This window comes from Monopterus albus, unplaced genomic scaffold, assembly GCF_001952655.1.
Source record: "Monopterus albus unplaced genomic scaffold, M_albus_1.0 scaffold408.1, whole genome shotgun sequence".
In the NCBI taxonomy this organism is placed as follows: Eukaryota; Metazoa; Chordata; class Actinopteri; order Synbranchiformes; family Synbranchidae; genus Monopterus; species Monopterus albus.
Window position 1 is genome coordinate 201,589 of NW_018128288.1, and position 21,831 is coordinate 223,419.

The 21,831-nt window shown below is 41.1% G+C and overlaps 1 protein-coding gene across 1 annotated transcript in view; it reads right to left on the reverse strand.

Annotated features, from left to right (window-relative positions):
• Positions 1-21,831, reverse strand: part of ap3b1a (adaptor related protein complex 3 subunit beta 1a) — a 48,214-nt gene that overhangs the window by 22,190 nt on the left and 4,193 nt on the right. Inside the window, exons 2-20 of the mRNA XM_020586475.1 lie at positions 20,205-20,280; positions 20,009-20,083; positions 16,715-16,810; positions 16,247-16,407; positions 15,000-15,066; positions 10,267-10,449; positions 9,578-9,733; positions 8,560-8,657; positions 8,379-8,433; positions 8,223-8,294; positions 7,937-7,999; positions 7,703-7,835; positions 7,450-7,559; positions 7,144-7,320; positions 6,439-6,625; positions 5,532-5,662; positions 3,491-3,638; positions 2,612-2,792; positions 1-127 (exon numbers count right to left, since the gene is read on the reverse strand). Of these exons, the coding sequence (XP_020442131.1) occupies positions 1-127; positions 2,612-2,792; positions 3,491-3,638; positions 5,532-5,662; positions 6,439-6,625; positions 7,144-7,320; positions 7,450-7,559; positions 7,703-7,835; positions 7,937-7,999; positions 8,223-8,294; positions 8,379-8,433; positions 8,560-8,657; positions 9,578-9,733; positions 10,267-10,449; positions 15,000-15,066; positions 16,247-16,407; positions 16,715-16,810; positions 20,009-20,083; positions 20,205-20,280 (2,296 nt within the window). The remainder of the gene's footprint in view (positions 128-2,611; positions 2,793-3,490; positions 3,639-5,531; positions 5,663-6,438; positions 6,626-7,143; positions 7,321-7,449; positions 7,560-7,702; positions 7,836-7,936; positions 8,000-8,222; positions 8,295-8,378; positions 8,434-8,559; positions 8,658-9,577; positions 9,734-10,266; positions 10,450-14,999; positions 15,067-16,246; positions 16,408-16,714; positions 16,811-20,008; positions 20,084-20,204; positions 20,281-21,831) is intronic.

Genomic DNA, 21,831 nt, shown 5'->3' on the forward strand with positions numbered 1-21,831 from the left:
CTTCTTCTGTACCCTGGGGGGATCTGAATCAGAGTCACCCTCGGAGTCTGACTCTGAGCCGGAGGAGCTTTCTGATGAGGAGCTGCTAGCCTGGGCTACAGGTGCATTACCATTTTCATCTGAGCTGCTGAAACACAGGAATGGCACAAAATTGGGATTAATACAAGCAGCAGACTGTATACATAATAAAAACACTGTCCATTTATTTTGTTGAGCTTTTGAAATATTAACATGAGAAACAGTTCATTAACATAAAACATATAGAGCTTCCATTCATTTTCTCTTCCATCTGAACTGAAAGCTTGAGCTCAGCCGGTGAGAACAACAAACAATCTGATTTTGTTTGCAAAGCTAATTCAATGTTGCATTTGCTCAAAAAGATTTTTTTTCCATCTTTCTCCTCTCTCTTCCACTTGCTCTGTCCCTCTTCAATTTGTCCCGATAATGAGTGTTTACTCCGCCTGCCTGGGATTTTCAGCCGTTAAATTAATGGGGGAATTGTGACGGTAACTGGCTTTTTAACTTGGGCGATGATGAAAAGCCAGTATTAATTTGGCCTACAGATTTCATTTGCTGCGAACAGGAAAAAGTGATATAAATCACTGTGGGCCTGATTAGCCCCTGCCTGAAATGACTGGGCCATAATGAGGGCATTATGCTGTGTTTGTTGTGGAAGCACTGGGGTGAGCTGCTCTAATTACTGTGTGTATGTGTGTGTGCATGTTGTTGTGTGTTTGAGCACCGGGGTGAGTTGCTCTAATTATACTCTCTAATGGAGAGAACAGGGTCAGCCGGCGGCCTGTCACACAGCACAATCAGGTACATTCTGTGTGAGTTTGTGTGTCTGTGGACAAATGAAGTAGAGTGCATAAGAAACTAAATTTGCCAGTGTGTAAGAAAGTGTGTATGAGCATATTCAGTAGTAATGACTCAAATCTCATTCATTGGTAACACCAGGCCACTAAATGACCAATCAAAAGTCATTATCTATTAGCCATGTAAATGTGGGTTATGCTACTGGAGGAATATTCTCCTTGATTAACTTGTTAATGGAACTCACACTAACAATATTCCACTAGCTCTGCCAGTCTGAGTGTGTGTGTGTGAGAGAGACAGAAACAGGGGAAAGAGCACTACAGTAGGTACGTACAGCTCACACACTATGCCCAGAAAGCTGGTTACTTTTCCCTCCCATCTGAAAACGGATCTGGATAAAATTCGGTGGCCAGAAAGCATTTGGTGGTGTATGCAGGTTTTCCACCTTCCAAAGGATCCATAACACTGTTATCTGGTCCTGTTAAAATCTCATGTAACTCCTACAATAGGAAGATACACCTTAAAAACTTACCATTTGTGATGTTTACATACGATTATATATACAGGCAAGTGACAGTGCCCCCGTCCACAGGACACGAGGGGTCACTGAATGGTTTGATGAGGATGAACATGATACTGTGACCTTCTCAGTCACCAGGTCTCAGGCCAGGTGAACAGCTATGGGAGATGTTGGAGCGACGTGTTAGACAGCGTCTTCACCATCATCATCATCAAATCAACCCCATGAAGGAACATCTGTTGGAGGAACAGTGTTCATCCCTCCAGGGGAGTTCAGAGACTTGAAGAGTCAAGGTGAAGCTGTTCTGGTGGCACGTGGTGGCCCAGCTCCTCAATGGGACGCAGATGGGTGTAATTGAAATGGACAGAGGTTTGGCCTGTTCATTCATAGTATGAGGTATGTTAAGACAAGCACACATGTGTCAGGCATCTCTTCTGAGTGTAGGGATGGCGTTATAATTAGAGCAAAAATAACAGCAAAACCACAGAAATAAGTGAACTATCAGGTTAACAACAAGCAAAAGCAAATAATTACACCTGTAAGACCCAGAAGTTCCATCCAAGCAGAAGCTAATAGTGGTCATGTGCATATGAACAACACCCAGAGGTAAAGATCAACAAGTGTAAAACGCACAGCTACGTTTCTAAACAGTACTGTATTCGCTGTGTTTGCAGGAAAATCTAATCCAGAAAACCAATTAAACAAAAATAAACGGCTGCAGGTGCTAAAACCCGGAGAAGAGAAGAATTGTTCACGCACAAGATGGAAAATGTTGGATTAAACATCATCTTCATGCCCATTTAGGAGCGTGCATCCAACTCTTTTTCACTCTAGGTGTTACAAACATGTCAGATCGCCATCACCTTTTTCTGAGTGTTCAAGGTTTCACAAGTGAGTAAGTAAGTTTCAAAATTCTTTACATTTTTCCAGGTTTAGACTGAATGAAGTGAAAATGTTTATGGGTTCAGGGAAGAAAAAAAAAAAAATCAAACTGAACAGGCAGAGGTATCATGCCAGCAGGCAGGTTTGTCATATATATCATAAAAAAAATGGCTGAAGGTTTGAACAGATGGAGAATCAGCTTATTGATGCAGCAAAGCACTGATCACATTTGCTGTCGACTACGACTCTGGTGCTTCTCGCAAACACACACCTGTCTAATTAGCTACACAAGAGAAAAAAAAAAAAATTCAGGTGACATCTGGACACACCAAATTCACAGGGAAGACAAATGATGCTCTCAGAGTCTGACAGACTAAAGGGATTTCACTGTACCTGTCAGCAGCAGGTGGTTTGCTTTTTTTTTCCTGTGGCACCTTCTTGGTCTTTTTCTTTGTTGTTTGTTCTGACTTAGATTCACTGGTACTCTCTTCAGATGCACTTGAACTCCTTCCAGAATCACTGGAGGTCTTCTCTGACTCTTCACTGCTTTCCTCCTCGCTCTCACTGCCTGACTCTGTGCAGACATTCATAGAAATAATAAACATAACCCCGATTAATTAATCTCTATGCTCGATATGATTTATTATCAGATTGCCGTCACCCCTAGCGTGACAGAAGACAGCCACTAGTAGCCTGGGTCCTTTGTTACAACAATAGAAAAATCCCAATACCTTTAACTGATCATTCCTCACTCCTTGATCCTCACTCAACCTGGAAGTCGTTCTCATCTGCCATCTTGAAGGACATCCCACAGCTCCCTTTCCTGCTCTGAGGAGTGAGGATCGAGGAGCGAGGAGACATGAGCAAGGACACAAGAAACAATCCTTCGTGGAAGGCTTTTATGGACCAACACGCCCCTTTACCAGAAATCACTTTGTGATTGGACATTTCAGGTGAAGGATTGAAGTAAAACATGTCTCTAAAATGTGCTTCCTCGATTCCTCTCTCCTTGCATCTTACATGAGCAGGACTAAGACGCAAGTGAGGGAAATGCAAATGCAATTAGGGATTTACCCAATTGGAGTTTGTTTGGCTTCACTTACCAGATGCACCAGTAGTTACCACAGTAAGGTCAGTGCTGCCAGATCGACCAGGATTGAAATTTAAAGGATTATAACTTTAATCCACTAAAGAAAATAAGGAAAGCATCATAACATTGTCTGAAAACTACTCGATAAAATCACTTTCAGACACACAGAGACCAAAACCAACCTCCACTGCTACTGCTGCTGCTGCTGCTGTCCTCACTGCCACTGCTGTCAGAGCCTTCCTCTTCTTTATCATCTTCATCATCCGAGTAGAACTTGCTATCTGATTTGGATTTCTTGACCTTCCCAACTAATGGTACCCATTCCTTCACCTAAACAGATATGGAGGAGAGAACCAAAGCAAATTAGATTAGAATTCAAGAAAAATAATTTAGGGGCTCTCGATCACTTCAGTAAGAGGCTATAACCAAAACCCATTCAGTTTTTGCTGGAATTTCTTTTGTCCAGGACAACACAGATTTCCCAAGATACTTGATATATTTTCTGTTAAATATGCATTATACCAAGAGCCAGGCAAAACCTTTGTTAAGCCAGATGTCTGTGTTCTGATTTACTGTTTGTTTAATCAGGATCCTCATTAGCTGCCACAAAGTAACAATGAGAAAACTTGAGCTGGGTCTGTGAGAACAAAAAAATAAGATCAATAAAATCACTCCCTGAAAAACAAAAGTCCTTTAATTTTTATTCTTTAACTTATAACAGGGAACAACAAAGTTACTGTGTCTGAGCTGATTGGAATAGAGGTGTGCATGTTAATTTCTCCAACTTAAACTATTCCCATAAAACAAAGCATTTAAACATATAATTTTGTAAAGGAAAAAATCATCAGATGAGCAAACAGATGTCTATTCAAAACAAAGCTGGTTTATTCGCATTTATTCCCTTTTAGCTTATTTTAATCTTCTGCTTTTTTCTTGGAGGACTGGTGCTAGTTTCCATTTCCATCAAATCCCATGAAGAGACCAAAACCCACAATGTGTCCATCTATCTCTCTACCTTCAGAGTTCCCTAACTTGTCTGTGGCTCTAGGTCCCAGTCTTACTGGTTTCTAAACAAGACGAAAATCTTTAATAGTTTCATTTCCTAAAACAGCTGGGTATTGTAGTTTTTAGCAAACATTACTCAAAAAGTTGTAAACAGTGCATTTGTTGGGGACCAACTTCTGTGGGTAAATATGCATTTCCTGCTTTAGTGGCAGCAGGACAGTGAGTGTGGGGCTGAGCTAAAATAAAGTACAGTGTGTGTGTGTGTGTGTGTGTTCACACACATCACCTAATGCAAGAGTGTGGTCACTAATGTGCTTTAATAGCTTCTGGGCACAATGAAGCTCTGTGGCACAAAAGAATATCCAGGTTTAGATACATGCATTTCTGCAGAAGCTATACATTTGGTTTAATATGCAAACAGCTATTTTCTGAGCTTTTCTGGTGTCACAAGTGTGAGTGGTAATGGTCGTGGCCATTTTGATGTGTCAGACGCGCTACCTAATATTTTATTTTCAACTTCTAGCACTTTGTTCTTTGCATTATTGTATGCTAATCTCCAAGTAAACTTATTCTTTGTAGTTTAAACAACATTTTAAATGACTCCATAATGAGTGCTTCCTGGTGCGAACAATTCCAGTAACACCGATTGATCAGATATGGCCGGTTTTCATGGTGATCAGCTTTGACTGGCAACCAGCCGATCACTGAGATTTCTGATTCTGTGCTGATCGGCATCTCGAGCGAGGCTCATGCTCATGTCTTTACTGGGTGCACTGGAAATGCGTAGTGCACAAAGAGTGCACAGAGGAGGTACAGAAACAGCTTGGAGAAGGGAAACTACATCCAGCTCTCAAAGTACACAATGAGGGAATTACTGGCTACACATGAAATACATGTATATGTACAGTGCATCCAACCTGTGGTAAAACAGAGCAAATACACACGTTACAGCATCTATGCTGTCAGTTACAGTTCTACAAAGAAAGAAAATCAAATGAACTGAAAATGAACTATGATAACGTTACAACCATAGATGTACAACACAGTTCTGGTAAGTGCAAGCTTTCTCCTATGGCTTTGAGTTCCGCCCGTTTCTTTCTGTCAACATTGTGACAAAAATCGATTTTTAGCGTTTGTGAATCAGTTTAGAATTGTACAAGACACGAATGTGAATTGATTTTTTTCTCCCACCCCTAGTTAAAAAGGTAGATTCCTTACTGGCTCAATGACCTCCACGTTCCTCACAGACTGGTCAGGAGCAACAGCTGGCCAGTCCGAGAGCTCCTGGTATCCAATAGCTTTAATATTGAGACTGTGGGAGAGACTGCCCAGTTGGTAGTGGTCTCGATCTGAAAGTAGGGAAAAGAAAGCAAAAATGCACTGGGTTGAGAAGAAGCGAATGAGGGGTGGCACAAACATCAAAGGGATTCAAAATAAAATAACTACATTTAAGAGACATTTAACATAAAATCTAGGCTTCCTCTTTGCCATCACACATAAGCATTTAGTATCAGCTCTCTGTGTCTGAGTGCACACAGAGACACATACGCTCATAGGGGAAGATAATCAGAGTCGGTGCCTTGGGAGGTATGCTCTAAAAACTCTGCTTTGCTAAGAAAAAAGACTTCATTTGTGAATATTAAGAATGACAGGGGTTGTGAACACTTTCCATAAACATCTAGTAGGTGCAAACTGCCTCTGAATTTTAATGCTGCAGGAAGCAGCTTTTGTCCCTTCAGTCAAGGAGGGAGAGAGAGAGAGGAGAGACCACTAAATGAGGGAGATTTTTCCCTCCTCTCAGTGTGTGAAAAAGGTTAAACTTGGCTCAATAATTTACCCATCTCATTAGTCCAAGGTAAAGGGGTCTGACCTATCTGCCCTTCAGAGAGACAGACACACCAGAATAATAAAACCGCTGCCTGAATCAGCTTGGCATACTACTGGAAATAGAGCCACGATATGTGAAATAGAGATCCAGTTAATATGTATTCAGTGAATCACTGACAAATTATCAAACAGACACAGGAGAAGAACCGTGGCTAACCTTGAGTGTTCAACCTACATAGAGGACTTATTATGTTTCAGAAGAATCATAAGAGGTTGATGTTATAAATGTATGAAGTACCTTTGAAGGCAGACTCAAGGACAGGGGCTGGCTTGGGGGCCAGTAAGATGCGTCGAGCGTACTTGCTGAGGGCCCCACCCTGCTCACTGGGCACTATCAGCTGCCTTATGAAGCGTGTTCGGTCTCTGATATCGTAGTTCTGGTCGTATTTGCCCAGGTTCAGAATGTACTGGGTCAGGAGCTTGGTCTGAGATGGAGAGATTGAAGGGAAAATGTTGGATGACATGTAAGGCAGCAGACAGTTCATTAGGAAAGCATAAGTGAGGCAAGACCAATGGTGCTCCTCCTCCACCTCGACCATACAGTATTATCTACCCTGCGTGACAAGCTGCTTTTGCCTTAAAAGCACCATTACAATGGCTCTCTCTCGCTCTGTCTCTATTCCCCACGACAAATTACAAACAGCAAGCAGGTTTAAAGATATGCTTGTTTGAGGGGATAGTGCCTGGGTTCATATAATCCACCTCAGAGGCCAAAATCATCATAACTGAATGGGCCTGTAGACACCAAGCAGCGTTAGGAGATGCACCATTACATGAAAACGGTCTCATTTGCAGCTCTATATTTAAACTGGGTATTTAGCTCCAAGTTGCAGAAGTGTTTGAGAAGATTACCACATGCACACCTTCAGAAATCAGTAGCATTAATGCAGCACCACATTTGTCTTATGTTCGGGTCGACACGACAGGAATGTGTTGCTGTTACCTGTTTAGAGTTGGTTAGGTAGAGTTTGGCTGCTAGGTTCACTGTCTGCAGCTTGACAATCTCCTCCTCTGCTGTGAAGGTCTTCGCCATCTTACGGAGAACATCAGGTGCGATCTTTGGTACCCTCTCACAGTACTCTCCCATCAGCCACAGGATGCTTGCTCGGGCCATGGGGACCTGAAGTTTGGGGGACAAAAGAAAAGGCCACTGTCACATTGTTATTTTAAAAATTTCTTAATCTGTTCCAGCTTTTACTTTCCTGTTGAGCTAATACAAATGTTCAAATAATACAAAGACGAGTCATACAGTGATGCTGTCGAAGAGCTTGGCCATGTGTTTGATGATCTCACTGCGCTGGCTGGGCTGAGTCTGAAGCAGCTTCTTGATCACCACCACACTCTCAGCCACCACAGTCTCTGCACAGACAAGACAAGTTCTCACAACACAGAAATACTCAACAGGAAGGTTACAATGCCTCAGTCTACTGAGGAAGTTCAACACTCTTTGACAATAAGTACCTGCAGATACAGTATGACACTCAAACATGGACTCATTTTACCGTCTCTGTTGGACAGCAGCAGAACCAGACCGTTGAGACAGGTGTCGGTGACCTCAGAGATGTTGGTAGCACACCTGCCAATGGCCTGAATGGTGGCTGCTGCAAACGCCTTGTCCTGACTCTTCACATAGGTCTGAAAATAGTTAAGATTAGAGACTTAATACCCAAAATCTCAAAGTGGAAATTAACCCTTGACTGTTGATGTCAGCCACTCATGAAGAAAAAAAAATAAACCTGAAATTCACGCAGAATAATGGAGATGTTGGCTTCATTGGCAAGGTTGGTCAGGATCTCCAACTGCAAAAACCACAAGGGAGAGTTTTTGAATGTCTAACATGGTTCGTTGAAGCACAGCCCCAATAAAGGTCAATAAGATTGTGAATGTATAATGTTCAGAAATTGAGACCTTTGTAAAACTGCAAAAAAAAGTTCTACAAAGGCTGGTGAAGTTATTTTTAAACCCTACTTCAAGCCCATATTGTATATATGTACAAAATGCATACAAGTAACTGGTACTTACCTTCAACGTTTTGATATGTGTTGAATCTGTAGATCGGACATAGAAACTCTTCATGAATGGCTCAAACATCCCCTGTTTGGAGAAAACTGGCGTTATTAGAGAATCTGCATCAGCACCAAATACCCTGATTGTTCTCCTGTCCACTAGCAGCCTAACCTTTCTCTGAATGGACATTGTGGCGATGTTCTGAAGCACAATGTACTGCACCTCTCTGTACAAAGGAGAAAGAAAAAAAATTCTCAAACATCAACAACATGAACGCAAAGATACAGAGAACTCCGTGGCAAATCATTCATCACAGACGATTGCAAGGGAGGCAAAAAAGAATATGCATTACCTGTTGCTTCTCAGTAGTCGAACCAGTGACTTGGTGACAATGTTGACTTCATGTTTAGGGGCCAGATGCCAGTAGAGTTGAGCGACAGACATCACCACCTAAAACACATCAGCACAGAGAGAATCTTACTGCATTACCTTAAAACATCCTGCCATAGAATTGCTTTTAGCTTTCATGCTTTTTATTCGTTGTTTTAATTTTCAACCACTTTGCAGAATGTGCTACCATCCAACTCTATACATTACTCTACCTTGATTTTATGCCTTTTTAAACTTTGAAAAGCACTTTTTAGTGCTTTATTATTAATACAGCCCCTACAGTGTATTACCATCTGTCTACTCAAGCTAAAATAAAATACCTTCCATCACATGGATTTCTTAGGGCTCTACAAAAGCGCTCATGACTCTAAAAGGTAATTTTATAGCAGCACTTTAAATAGCAGGAGCACGTGTGTCCATCACTGCAGGCAAGATGAAAGGGTTCAGGTGTCTATGAAGATAGAGGATGTCATCGTGTTGTCACAAGACGCAGCATGTCACATTTTAATCAACACTTTCATTTGGGAGCATTTTTCCTCCCGCTGCTGCACAGCGACAGAGACCTTGAGCCTCCTGAGTGATGGAGATCTGCGTTGACTGTTTTCTCTTTTTTTTTTATCTATCTTGGGGGCCCACTAGAGCAAGTGTGTGTGTACTCCCATGTCTTGTGTTGTGTGTCCAGGTGTGTACATTGTATCTTGTGATGTATTATTGTTAGAAAGTGAAAGTGTGTGTATACACCCATACAGGACAGGAGCAACATTAGCTGGTATTTTATTCTTGCGATAGGAACAGAGGTAATGTGATCAATATTTATATCTCTCAACAGATTAAAAAGCAGACACATATGTTTACACACACTACACTTTCCAACACTGACAATGAATAACCATCAGCTTCATATCAGATGTGTGTTCATTCAACTATTAATGGCTTGAAGATGGTTGTATAAGTCTGTATTTTGGGTCCAGCTGACTCACAGCAGTGTTCCTGCTCTGCAGGAGAGGTTTGGTGTTCCTGAGCAGCAGCCTGTGATCTGGATCCATGACATAAGGCCCGGCCTTCACCTGGTCCTTTTTCTCCTCAGAGTCAGAGTCATAAAAGGCCTTCTCATTGGTCTCATCGAACATAGCATCCTGAAACACAAACGCCACAATATGTCACACCAACACCTTTAAACTATCTCAGGAAGTTTGGCACAGAAATTCAATAAAAGCATATTGTATAAAGTCATTTAAAAACAGTCAGTGCAACTCAAATGTTACAACCTGTGTTATGACAACAAAAGATTTTAGCTTCATCGTTCCTTTGGCATTTCAATTTATACAGACCTAGAATTGTCTGGTGTCCAATATTTTCCTCATTGTCAACATATAGTGTCTTATGGAAAGACCAAAACCAACAATGTTTCAGTCCTTCTCCAGCCTGGATGTGCTGAAGATGTAACTCGTTAGAGATTGGTCACAAATATAAACATTCATTAAAAATAAATAAATTCCTAAAACAACTGGGCACAGTTTTTAGCATACAACAAACTTGTGCACCATCGGGTATGAGCATGAGCAGTAATTGTAACCATGGTTAGGAAGCCTGCTTGCTCCCAAAATTGTTCTAATCGTATACTGGTAAATAGCCACCATGGTTTTTAATTCCATGACGAGCGCCTCACCTCCTTCCAGGGGCTGGTGAACTGTGTCCTGGCGTAGCGTGTAAGCATGGAGATGATGACCACCTGGCCCCATTCCTCCACATCCACCAGCAGATTACACAGCTTTCTGTAGTTCTTATGGATCAGGTCAATGCGATCTGGACACACCTCCTCAAAGGCCATTACCACACTACCGGCCACCAGCTAGAGAGAGGAATCAACAGAAGTAGAACAACAGTGAGGAAACTGATGAGGAAATGCTGATAATGCTTCTTTAATTTCTCTCCAGTAACATACAAGAAGTTACTGGACAATGTGAGGATATGCAGCAGTTACGTTAGACAAAATATGTCCTAAAAAAACTCTGCTTTAAATAACTAATTTATCAAAAAGCCTGAGTGGTTAGTTGATAATTAAAATGAAAACAAAAGCTTTAACCAACTTTTTTTACACAACCCCGTTAAACAAATACATCAGTACGCTTGTTTCTCATGTCTTTTCTGTAAATTATATTTTTTCTTAGGCGCAAACTTCATTTTATGTTCATGTTCAATTCATGGGGAAAGGAAGACAAGGAGAAGGCCGAGAGAGCCAATAATCAACTATAATATAGCAGGAGGAGAAAATCCATTTGTCTGATGCGCGCCCTCCCACCCCACCACAAAACTGCCTGCTGGCTCGCTGACTGACAGACTGAGTGAATGACACGGAGGTGTATTAATATGCAAACATCATTATCACGGGCAGGTGAGGGTGAAGAAGAGGAGAAAGGGAGCAGAATCTGGTCTTACCAATTAAAGCCTTCTGGCCTCTGGCAGCCCTGTGGGAACCCAGTGCATTTACCCATCAGCATTGTCATGAGCCTGCATTGATTATGTCTGTATGAATCGTCTATGTGCACGGCCGCTGTCTGTAGATTCTCTGAGTAATCTGGCTCTTACATCTGAGTGATGATTAGCCTTTCTGACATTCACATCACCAATACTGATGAATGAATCACTGGAGGATCACGCAACTACATTTTATGGTATCAAAGTGAAATATGACGTTACACTTACTGAGGGACCCACACGGAAATTAAATGCACATTCAAACAATGACACTTACGGGTAGATATAGACAGGGTAATTACATGATAAAGCTACTGCAGCTTATCACCAACAATCTTTAAAGTGCATGTTATCAGACATAATATACCCTCGGTTGTCAGTTTATTAGGTACACCTAGCTAAATCCTCCTTCATGTTTGTTGATACCGTTTTAAAGACATGCTGATTTAACTACAAGATCATTTTGGAAACTGTAGTTTATTGTTTAATTACAGTGCATTATACAGAAAGGCATGTTACTCAACTTGTCCTAATGAATCTAAATGGCACTGACAAAATAATAAAATCATTTGTTAAGTATAAGCTCAACAGCACCACAAACTCCATCCTCCAGTTAATAATATAGGTGCATCAACACCCGTTTATAACAGCGTCAACAAAGCTTTAACATTCATGAAGGATAGGATTTCATACAGGACTGCTATATTACACTGCATTAGTTTAAGCTTGGTGTGCTTAATAAACTGACAACTGAGGATGTAGCTACCGACAGCCAAAACACCCTGACACCTACAAATAGAAGGTATTTATATGTTGTTTTCACAGTTTATATGATCGTAATGGAATGAATGTCATACTGCATACTATACATACTGTGTACTTCAGTGATGATATTTACAGCATGTCATAATGAGCATGTACAACTGTGTACAGTTTCTCCATATATGTGGATTCATCTGTTGAACACAGAAACCAACATAAACAAAACCTGATTTCTTTCTCCATATATGTGGATTAATCTGTTGAACACAGAGAAACCAACATAAACAAAACCTGATTTCAGTAGCACTTGGTTAAGTGTAATTAAAGGCATTCCGTGGATTTAAAGGAAGTGAAATGTTATAGTCACATTTGGTTAAGTGTAATTAAAGGAAGTGAAATGTTATAGTCACAGTATATATGATTAATTTACTGAGCAAGTTTGCCTCATTTTAGTTAGAGAAGCTGGTACCAGAAAGCAATTCACAACTCTATAAACCTTTTTCACAGCTGAAAAGCCAAAGGTGTAATTATGATCCTTAAAAACTGACAGTTTCAAGGCCATGGTGCTGTGCATTATAGCTTAGTGGAACATCCACGTGAAGCAGAGCCGTCATTAATTATGTACAGTACTATTAGTTACACCTGTACTTTTCCTGCTGTGACAAGCCTAAATACAGTGAAAAGGGTCTATTAGTGATTTATATGGTTTTACGATATCTGAGATTTCTGCCACCGTTCAAATATATAGGGTGTGAACAGGATTTGGTTAGTGATGTTCAGATCAGTAAAAAAATTTTGAACTGGAAACAACGGAGTGCGCTGCTTTTATAGGCAACATCAGAAAGCAAAGAAGCATGATTCTGATGGGCAGTATGAATACAACAGGCTTGAAGCTCTGCAGGGCTTTTCACTTAACAGCTCTGTCAACATATTCTACAGCATATAAACCTACACAAAGCAGTGAATTGGAAAATATGCGTGCAGTGGGTCTTGGTGTGTGTTTTTGCGTGGGAGCGTCATTCTCACCTGGCGTGCTCCCCTGGCCTCTCCCGTCTAAGGCTATCACAGGCAGTACTATTTCTACACATGTGGACCCTGCTGCAAGGCTTTGTGCATTCTCTACCAACTTCCCCCATTAGACACAGCTCCAAGGTAAACTACATGCACCATCAACAAAACTGACACCCCAATCTATGGGGTTCATACACTTCATCGCCGCTCCTCCTCCACCTCGACCATATTATCTACCCTGCGTGACAAGCTGGTAATGGAAAAATCACACTAAGCAAATGGTTCTTCTAATAACAATAAATTTCCTATAAAATTATGAAGGGCCCAAACCGTTTCCTTGCATCTATTTTGCTATGAATTCTAATTAGGGTGCCAGGGAGGCAGAGAGTGCTGGGTCATCACGCCAGAGACAACGTGTGCCTTTTTGATTGATGGCCCGGTGTGGGGTCGGCCTATCCTCGCTGTGCTCGCTCCTCTTAAGCTCTCCCTCCTTTCACTCTTAAATTAATGGGCGTCTCACCTAGCCCCTAATCATAGTACCCCCCGCCCCTTGCCCATCCCTTCTGTTCTCATTTCAATTTTGCAGAAGGTGCAGGGGAGAACACGGGAGAGATCGATCATTTATCTTGTAATGGCTGGATAATAGATCCATCACTGTAAAACAGCTGCACAAACTCTGTTGTCTCTGTCATCAGGCCTTCCCATTTTCTCTTTAAACCATCCTGCCTATAAGCAGGGCCCTGCGTGTCACAGCCATTTAACCAAACAGGCACATCTGTAAGGGTAAATGTCAGGAGGCCCGGACACCGCCACAGCCTGAATGATAACCAAATGCTTCCTTCTTTACCAGGCGGCACAGTGACATCAGCTAAACAGCATCTCACTGAGCTCAATAAATTCAAAGACTTGTCATTAAATGGATTAATTAAAAATACAGATATCAAAACTGCATTATAAACCTTAAAATATCTCAGAAGCTTTAAGGCTGAAAAAAAAAGTGGCAGAAGAGATTTTTCAGAACAGCCAGTTTGACATATTGTAGGACAGGTACAGGTATAATTAATAATGTTTATAATGACTGTATTACATTTAGGTGAGCCAGTTGCACCTAGTATTGTGCATGCAGGCTCACACCGATTTCTGCTAAAAATCTGTCTCCACACCCGAGTTGAAACAATCCTAACAGCATAAGCAGCAGCAATGCTCAGCTCAAGCGGAGCTGCAGGAGACATTATAAAACACTTTTCGCAGGCAGTATAGTACGACTCATGTTAGTAAACTGACCTTTATGTGCAGTAGCTGTCTATCTTAAGGGACATGTTCCCCCTCAGTAATATCAGCACAGAGCCACCTCCAAGACATCCTCACATGGCCCCAGCAAATAGGAATAGACACAAAATGGCAAGACGACTGTCCACTGTTGTGCTACTTTTAGTATTGTCCCAGCATCATAAAAATACATCATTTCATCAGAGGCGGATAGTGCTTGTGCATCTGTGTGATGGTGGTGCCCTCTCTCTCTGTCCCCAGCCTTACAATGCAAGCTCCAACAGGGAGAAGTCATCCGTCTTCGTTAGCGACGGGGGCTAAATATGCTATGCATCTGGTTCTGGGCCTTCCATCCCCCCCAAGCCTAAGCTGCTTTGTTTTGTTTGCATAATGATAGGTATACGCTGTGAATACATAATTACAACAAACTGAGCACAACTTGCACATACAAACACGACGCACATTGCGTTCAGTAGCCAACATCTACATATGTGAAATTGGCATTTAAACACTCTTAGTATTCATTGTGACCTTGTCAAATGAATGTGCTGCCTACTGACTTCTAATGGGCTGCATGCATTGTGTCTGTGACTGGCCTAAACATAGAATTTGAGAATCTAACTCATTTACAATCCATTTTGGAAAAAAAAAAGAAGTTGGCCTCTGAGAAAATTAAACTGACACTAGCATCAGTGCAAAAAATCCTTCCAAATGGACACTTAACAAGGAGCATCTGAAGATGTGCAGGTTTAAGTGGGTGTTAACAAACCATGGCATTGCCGAATGAGGTGTGGGATGGAGAGCTAAAAGGAGAAGTGCTTGACTGAGACGCCCTCCAGTGGTCTGCATTCTCCAACGTGACACAGCTCCATCCAGACTTACCGTGCTTTTGTCTTTCAGTAGTTTCTCTATCACTTCAATCAGCTGCTCCTTCTGGTCTTGATCCAGGCTGAAGGCAAGAGAGAGAGAGAGCTTTGAAATAAATTGTCAATTAAGGAATGGCAATTATTCACATAACATGAAAACTTGATGGACTTACAAATTAAATCATGTCCCCTCTGTGTGCTCAGAATACAGAGACGTGCTGACAGCAGATTAGATCAACTATCTATGAGCATGTTTTATTTTCTGAGCCAGACCACGTCGAGAATCACTGGATTACTTATTTACTGCTCACTATGTGACAGACACTAAATAGTTTACACTGCAATTTGTTTCTACTTTAAAGGTACATGAAGTAAGATTTTACATCGTCTGATAAATTCAGCGGCGACGGGACAGGCTGTGGTGTCTCTACGATTAACATTTCTCTATTACGTCATTTTTAAGGCAATCACTTTTTCATTTCAAGTCACCGGGTCCAGGTTGGCAGTGCAGTGAGCAATAATCAGACACCTGTATCATTACTGACAGGTGCGGAGTCGCACAACTGGTATTTCTGCAACTATAAAATATGACACATTACATTGTGGGGTTGTTAGCAGACTACAAACATTTCCTGGTTTGAAAATGTAATGACACACTGCATTTCTTTGTCCTGTCGCACTGCAAATTCAATGTAGTTAGGTTTTCAATAAAACAAGCATTTGGAATACAACATCTTGGGCTCTGAGAAATTATAACCGGTATCATAACTATTTTATGTCATATAGAAAAAATAACGGACCAAAAAACAATCAAACTAACCGCTGACTGTAGACATTAATTCAATTATAAGAATTTTAACTCAATTAAAATGGTGCAGAGTAAATAAAGTGCACTTTATCGTAAACAGGGATCGATTTCAGACATAACCCTAGTACTGGAAAAGAAATGACAACTTCATGTCAACAATTACATCAAATTACAACATATCTGTTGCATATTTGATCAGGATTTACTACTTTGTTCATATTTTAAGCACTCATTCATTCATTAATCCTTTCAACCAATCTTGGAAACACTCAGCTGATTAGAGTGAGATAACTGCAGGGTAAAACCCTTTATATCAGCATTACACAACATTTGCTGCATTAACTGGTGAGTTCACTGCTCAGGAATGAGGGAGGATGAAGTCAACAGGTGCAGCCACTAGCCACCAGCTTCACCCAGTGACATGCAGCACATGCTGCAGCCCTGAAGAGCTATACCTGTACAGCTTCTGGATGGCATGGGCGGCAGTCTTCCTGACATAAGGAGACAGGTCAGCTGAAGCCTCCTTGATGGCCAACATCATGATGGGGACAATTATGGGGACACGGATACTGGACAAAACCCTCAGCGCACTGGCCCGGATTAACTGGTTTGGATCCTACCACAAAGAGACGAAAGCACCATGTTTCCACGTGTGAAAGATTTTCATTTAATAATGATTATCTGAATCATTTATTGAGGTTCAATAATACATGCAGCTTTCCAATGGAGACTTTGTACCAACACTAATGTCATATAACAAAAAGAAAAGACCAGTGTCTAGAAATGTGCTCAAGAAGATGCAATATCAGTATTCTTCAACTCTCAGTTTCTCTGAGACTCGACTGCATGCACACTAAAATATTACAGCTTTTTTACCATGTCAGTAATAATAAAAACAGAAAGACGGAGACAAGAAGCGTTACCTTGAGGGCCCGCTGGAAGGTACTGATGGACAGCAAAGCTAAGTCCTGCTGCTCTTCTGCATACCTCACCAAGTAGACGTACACGAGCTTCTTAAGCTGCAAAGGACAATTTAATCAAACAGCAATAAATTGAACCAGCTGTAAAGCAGAGCTAAGGCAACACAAGGAGAATGCAAAAAGTTTAACCAAACAGATGTTAGAGGACACTCTGGCTGTTCTTTTTTTTTTTTAAAAAGCCAGTAAAACAAGGAGAATGCAAAAAGTTTAACCAAACAGATGTTAGAGGACACTCTGGCTGTTCTTTTTTTTTTTTAAACAGCCAGTAAAAGACTGGAGATGGAAAAGTAATGAACAATAATGTTTAAACAACTGAGAGAGTCCCACCTTTAGTTCAGTTTTTCTGTGGGAAACCTAAGTTTATTTTTTCAAGGGGTGAAAGAAAAAGCTGGTATAGAAGGTTTTTCCTGTCTTGATATCACTAGCTGCAGACTCAGTCCAGTGTTGTTTGAGGCACAGGAGTGAGGTTATGGATTTTTGTTCCTTTCAGAACAGCCTTTGATTTATTTGCCCCGTCATTTTGTGTTTTGGCTTCCACGCCTCTTCTTTTCTTGCAGGAAAGCCTGAGATAATATTTGCCCTGCTTTCTGACATGTCTGATTGGAGGCCAAAGGTTGCTCCTCTGCTGATTCACATAAGCTATTCAGAAAGAGGCAAGAAAAAAAAACCAGAGGTGCTTGCTGCCTATAAAAGCTGCAGATTTATAAACAGTGCACCTGCAAGAAAAGTGGTTATGAAAAGTTATGATTTACTTGAGTATTTATAATTTAATTTAAAAACTGTTTTAAGTTCGAGGTCAGGGGAACGCTTACATTTTAGGCGCGATCACCAAAAGCTTTATCCAGTAATCAGCACCATGCTTTCTAATGCAGTGGAGTATTGACCTGCAGCAGTGCACCAGAGTTCTCAATCATCGTTCTGGTCATTACCGCTGGAATTAATGGCATTACTCACTATAAAAAGGAGACAACCCATCTGCCCTCAAGGATCTGCTTTATATGACCACAAAGTGCTCGACTGATTTCATTTCAAACAGTTAAGCAGATGATTAAGGACTCTACAAGTGAAACTTGCTCAGCATCAAATGAGATTTTATAATTTCTCTACTTGAAAACTTGTATATGGACTTAAAAATATTCAAAAGTGTGGCAAAACATGCAAACATATTCAAGTCTGATATGTGGTGCAGCAATGATTAAAGAAAATGAAGAGAACTGATATTAAATCATGCAACGCTGTCAGTAACCTGAATGCTCTTGTGCTGTTTTCCAATTAGTGGGAATCGGTGGCAGCTCACAGTGACCAGGAGAAAGGGGAGAGGATGGGAACACAGAACAGACCATTTCTAGTGCAATATACTGCAGGTGAGTAGTGTGTGTAAGAGCTAGGAAAAGAAACGGAGAGGTAGCATAGACCAAGACCTCACACTAGCTTAACAGCTGGTGTGTATGCGTTGGGAGAGAGGAGACGTGACTGTGGGCTCTCTTCTGCCAATTACATCCACCCACCTGCTCCTCTACCCTGCCATGAGGTGTTTCGGCTGTATGCCTTGCACACGGCGCTCGGCTCCAGGCCCCCTGCTCACATGCCGCCCCTCATGCTACCTGATTATTCTGCTGCTGCTAATCAATATTCACAGGCTCTGGGCATGGGAACCCCTCTTGAGCTGTTGCTTGGTGTTTTGGAAATGCACTAGAATAGTCTGTGCACGAATCGTTCATGGCTGACACATTAGATGATTTAGTGAAGTATTAACACAGGCTGACAGTGTCTTACAGTACCTTTATGATGCTGCACCAACTTATGATTTGCAATAGTAAAACCAGCTGGGAACTATGTTTTTTTATTTTATTTAAAAAAGACCTTTCATATATGATCTAATGGTCCAACAAACTGGTTTTAAGGGAATATATTTGACATTTTTCTCTCATGGAAGAGGAGTTTCACTGGATCACAGGTGGATTCTCTAAAGAGGTCAAAACTAATACAACTTGAGTTACTGCACACAAATGGATAGTCATAAAACATACTCAACAATAACTTACTGTGTAATCTTCTAATTGCAAATAACAAGACTAATACTGCTCTAGTTAAAGATATTGGATTTCAATCAGAAGACAGAACATTGGTCTGACCTACTTGTCAGTGTGAAACACAAAATCTAAGTTATGCAATTTCAAAATCCTCCACAGGATTTACTCTGCACCTGAGGGGACTGGTAGCTTTAACATTACACCAGACCTCAGACTGGAAACATCACACATGACCTGGTTGTTCTCAAAGCTGCAATGATGAGTGAAGAGAATACACTACACGGAGGTTCGGACGGACTGGACGGACAGATAGATAGATACTTTATTGATCCCGAGGGAAATTCAGGTATTCAGCAGCAACAGTAATGATTATCAAAATCGCAGCACCGAAAATAAAGAAACGTATAAAGGTTTAAGACTAAAACACAAGAAATAAAAGCATATAAAAAATTAGCAGCATAAAAATAAGAGTATAGCAAATATATCTATCTATATATACACACACACACACACACACTCACACACACACACACACACACACACACACAGAGTAACAGAGTCTATAGTATACTATAGTACATAGTCTGTCTTAAAGCATTATTCACCTATCACCTTATTTTTTTAATCATTCCTCCTCTTCATACTGTCATTAAGAGATCTCTCCATAACATAATCTTGAATCATACCACACCATGACAGCTGCTAAAAACGTACATCAAGTGGCTAAAAGAAGACGCCTCTACTCATTCACAACATGTAAACAAACTCAAATTTACATATGTGTATAAAGGTGCTCCTCAAATATTTCTCCAAACATGGGTCAACTTTTTAGAAAAGCAGATGTTAACTCTGCCACGAGCCCAATTCGTTCATGTTGTTTTGTTTTATACTGCACTCCTTTTCTTCTTCTCTTTTTGTAATTCATTAAAATAAGTAAAACCCACAAGAGTCTCCTTTCTGTACTCTGTATAAAAATGAAAGCAAAATGTTCAAAAAACAAAATTAACTGACCAAATAAATTAAGGAAAAGCTTCCAAATGAAGCCAATCTCTACTGTTCTGTAGAGGACGTTTCCTCTGTTACGTCATGCAGAGAACCCATCTGCTGCGTGACATGAGAATAAAATGACTCATAACAGCCAGCTGCAGTAACAGGAACAATGATGTTTTCCTGTGATATATTTCTAAATACTATCATGTCATACCTCAATGTTCTTACTCGCAACATTCTTCACAACAGCAGGAAACAGCTCCGATGCATTTTTCCCTTTGGCAATCAGCTGAAAGTAAATCAAACAACAAAAACATTTATCCACTGATGTTGTCACTAATATTACACTCAACAGCCACAACAAGACAGACAACTGTAATTCAAAAAGAAAGGTTTTAAGGTGCACTCACCTCAACAATCCTTTTCATAGCATCCAGTTTGAGCGACTCTTTGTTGCTCTCCAACATCTCTTTAAGGTCTTCATTTCTGGGGGAAGAAAATATCATCAGTCCTATTCTGGTCCACATTAGACAAGGTAAAGACTGCTCAGCTGACTTGACTAATCAGTTTCAGAAGGCAGAGCCTGCCTAAAGATTCTGTGAAACCTCCACGAGTGCCAGACCTCTGTCAGCGTCAGATTAGAAGGTACATGTGCAAGGGTCACTCTGGCTCCAATAGGTCAGAAGGAGCCAAACGGTTGACTGACATAGCCCCCGACTAAACAGCAAGAACATTATCTTTACCAGTGTAACAGCAGAATCTCAACCATTCTGCCTAAAGTGCTCCACACTCACATATTACACTTCTCATTCCTTGGCCAACACTGACACACACTGCCATTGTCAAACTATACAACAGGATGTTTGTGGCATACATGTCCAGAAAGAAAAGAAAATTTAAGAGTCTGCAACAATAATCTGAAGATTCAGTGTAATACGGTGTACTAAATATTTAGAGATTAATTATTTCAGAACATTATTTTACTGTAAAGAGCGTTTTATCTTCCTCTGAAACAACAAACCAAGGAGACATGGCAAACTTGGCTATCAAGCTGGCAAACGCTGCGAAAGCTAAAATAAAACATATGTCACCAAGTAAAACAAGTTTACAGTGCGTCACTGTCACAGCGGTGTGGGTGATCTCACTACAGTACCCAGCTGTCCCCGTCTCCACACGGCCACCGCTGCTGTGTGTGAGGGCCTGTTCTTCCTGAGTCAGCTCAGTCTTCAGAGTGAGCTGTAAGTTCTCAGCGGACATCAGCACCGTCCTCATAGCTCCCACTGCCTCCGAGCACAAAGAGAAACCTACATCCATGGCAACTTTCCTCCACAGCAGCCAAAAAACTCTCTTCAACAGAATCCTGCACTCGTGTGTGTGTTTGTCATCTACAAAATAATCCACAAACGTAACTGTATTTCCAGTAAGCCACAAGTGAAACTGAATAATTATTTTGCTTCAGGCTGTGTGCCGTGTTCTTTGGGCTGTATTTACAGTCGTCTTCTCATCCTTTTCATAACTGTCAAAGCTCAGAGCAGTGGGAAAACAGCACAGGCTCCACCGGCTCTGTCATTCACTGCTCCCTTCCTCTTCTCTTGGGCAACAGTCACAAGATGCCGGGTCAACTCACTGTTGGCAAGTCATCCCTATGCTTGAGGGCAGTGCCCTCTCACTCGGGTTAGACCTCTCTTCTTCTCCTGTAGTCCAAATTTCTCCTGAAACCACCTGCTGCTCAGCTGAGGCCCAGTCTTCTTAACTTTGTTCCCTCTTTCTTCTTACACGTGTAGGTCTTTCTCTGGAAACTATTTCACCTGCCTTCTGGCTGTGCATGTGACTCCGTCTCTGTGTGACTGTGGTCACTTCCCTCTAGGGGGAAAAGGAGGGCCTTATCTACAGTGGTGGGTAAACACTGAGCTACTTATCATCACCTGCATTGCACAATCATCCACTTAAGGATACATACGCTGCCAGGTTTGGAAGGCTTACATCAAAGATAACAGTAACAAGCTCAATGCCAGGAAACACCCTTAAAGATGTGAA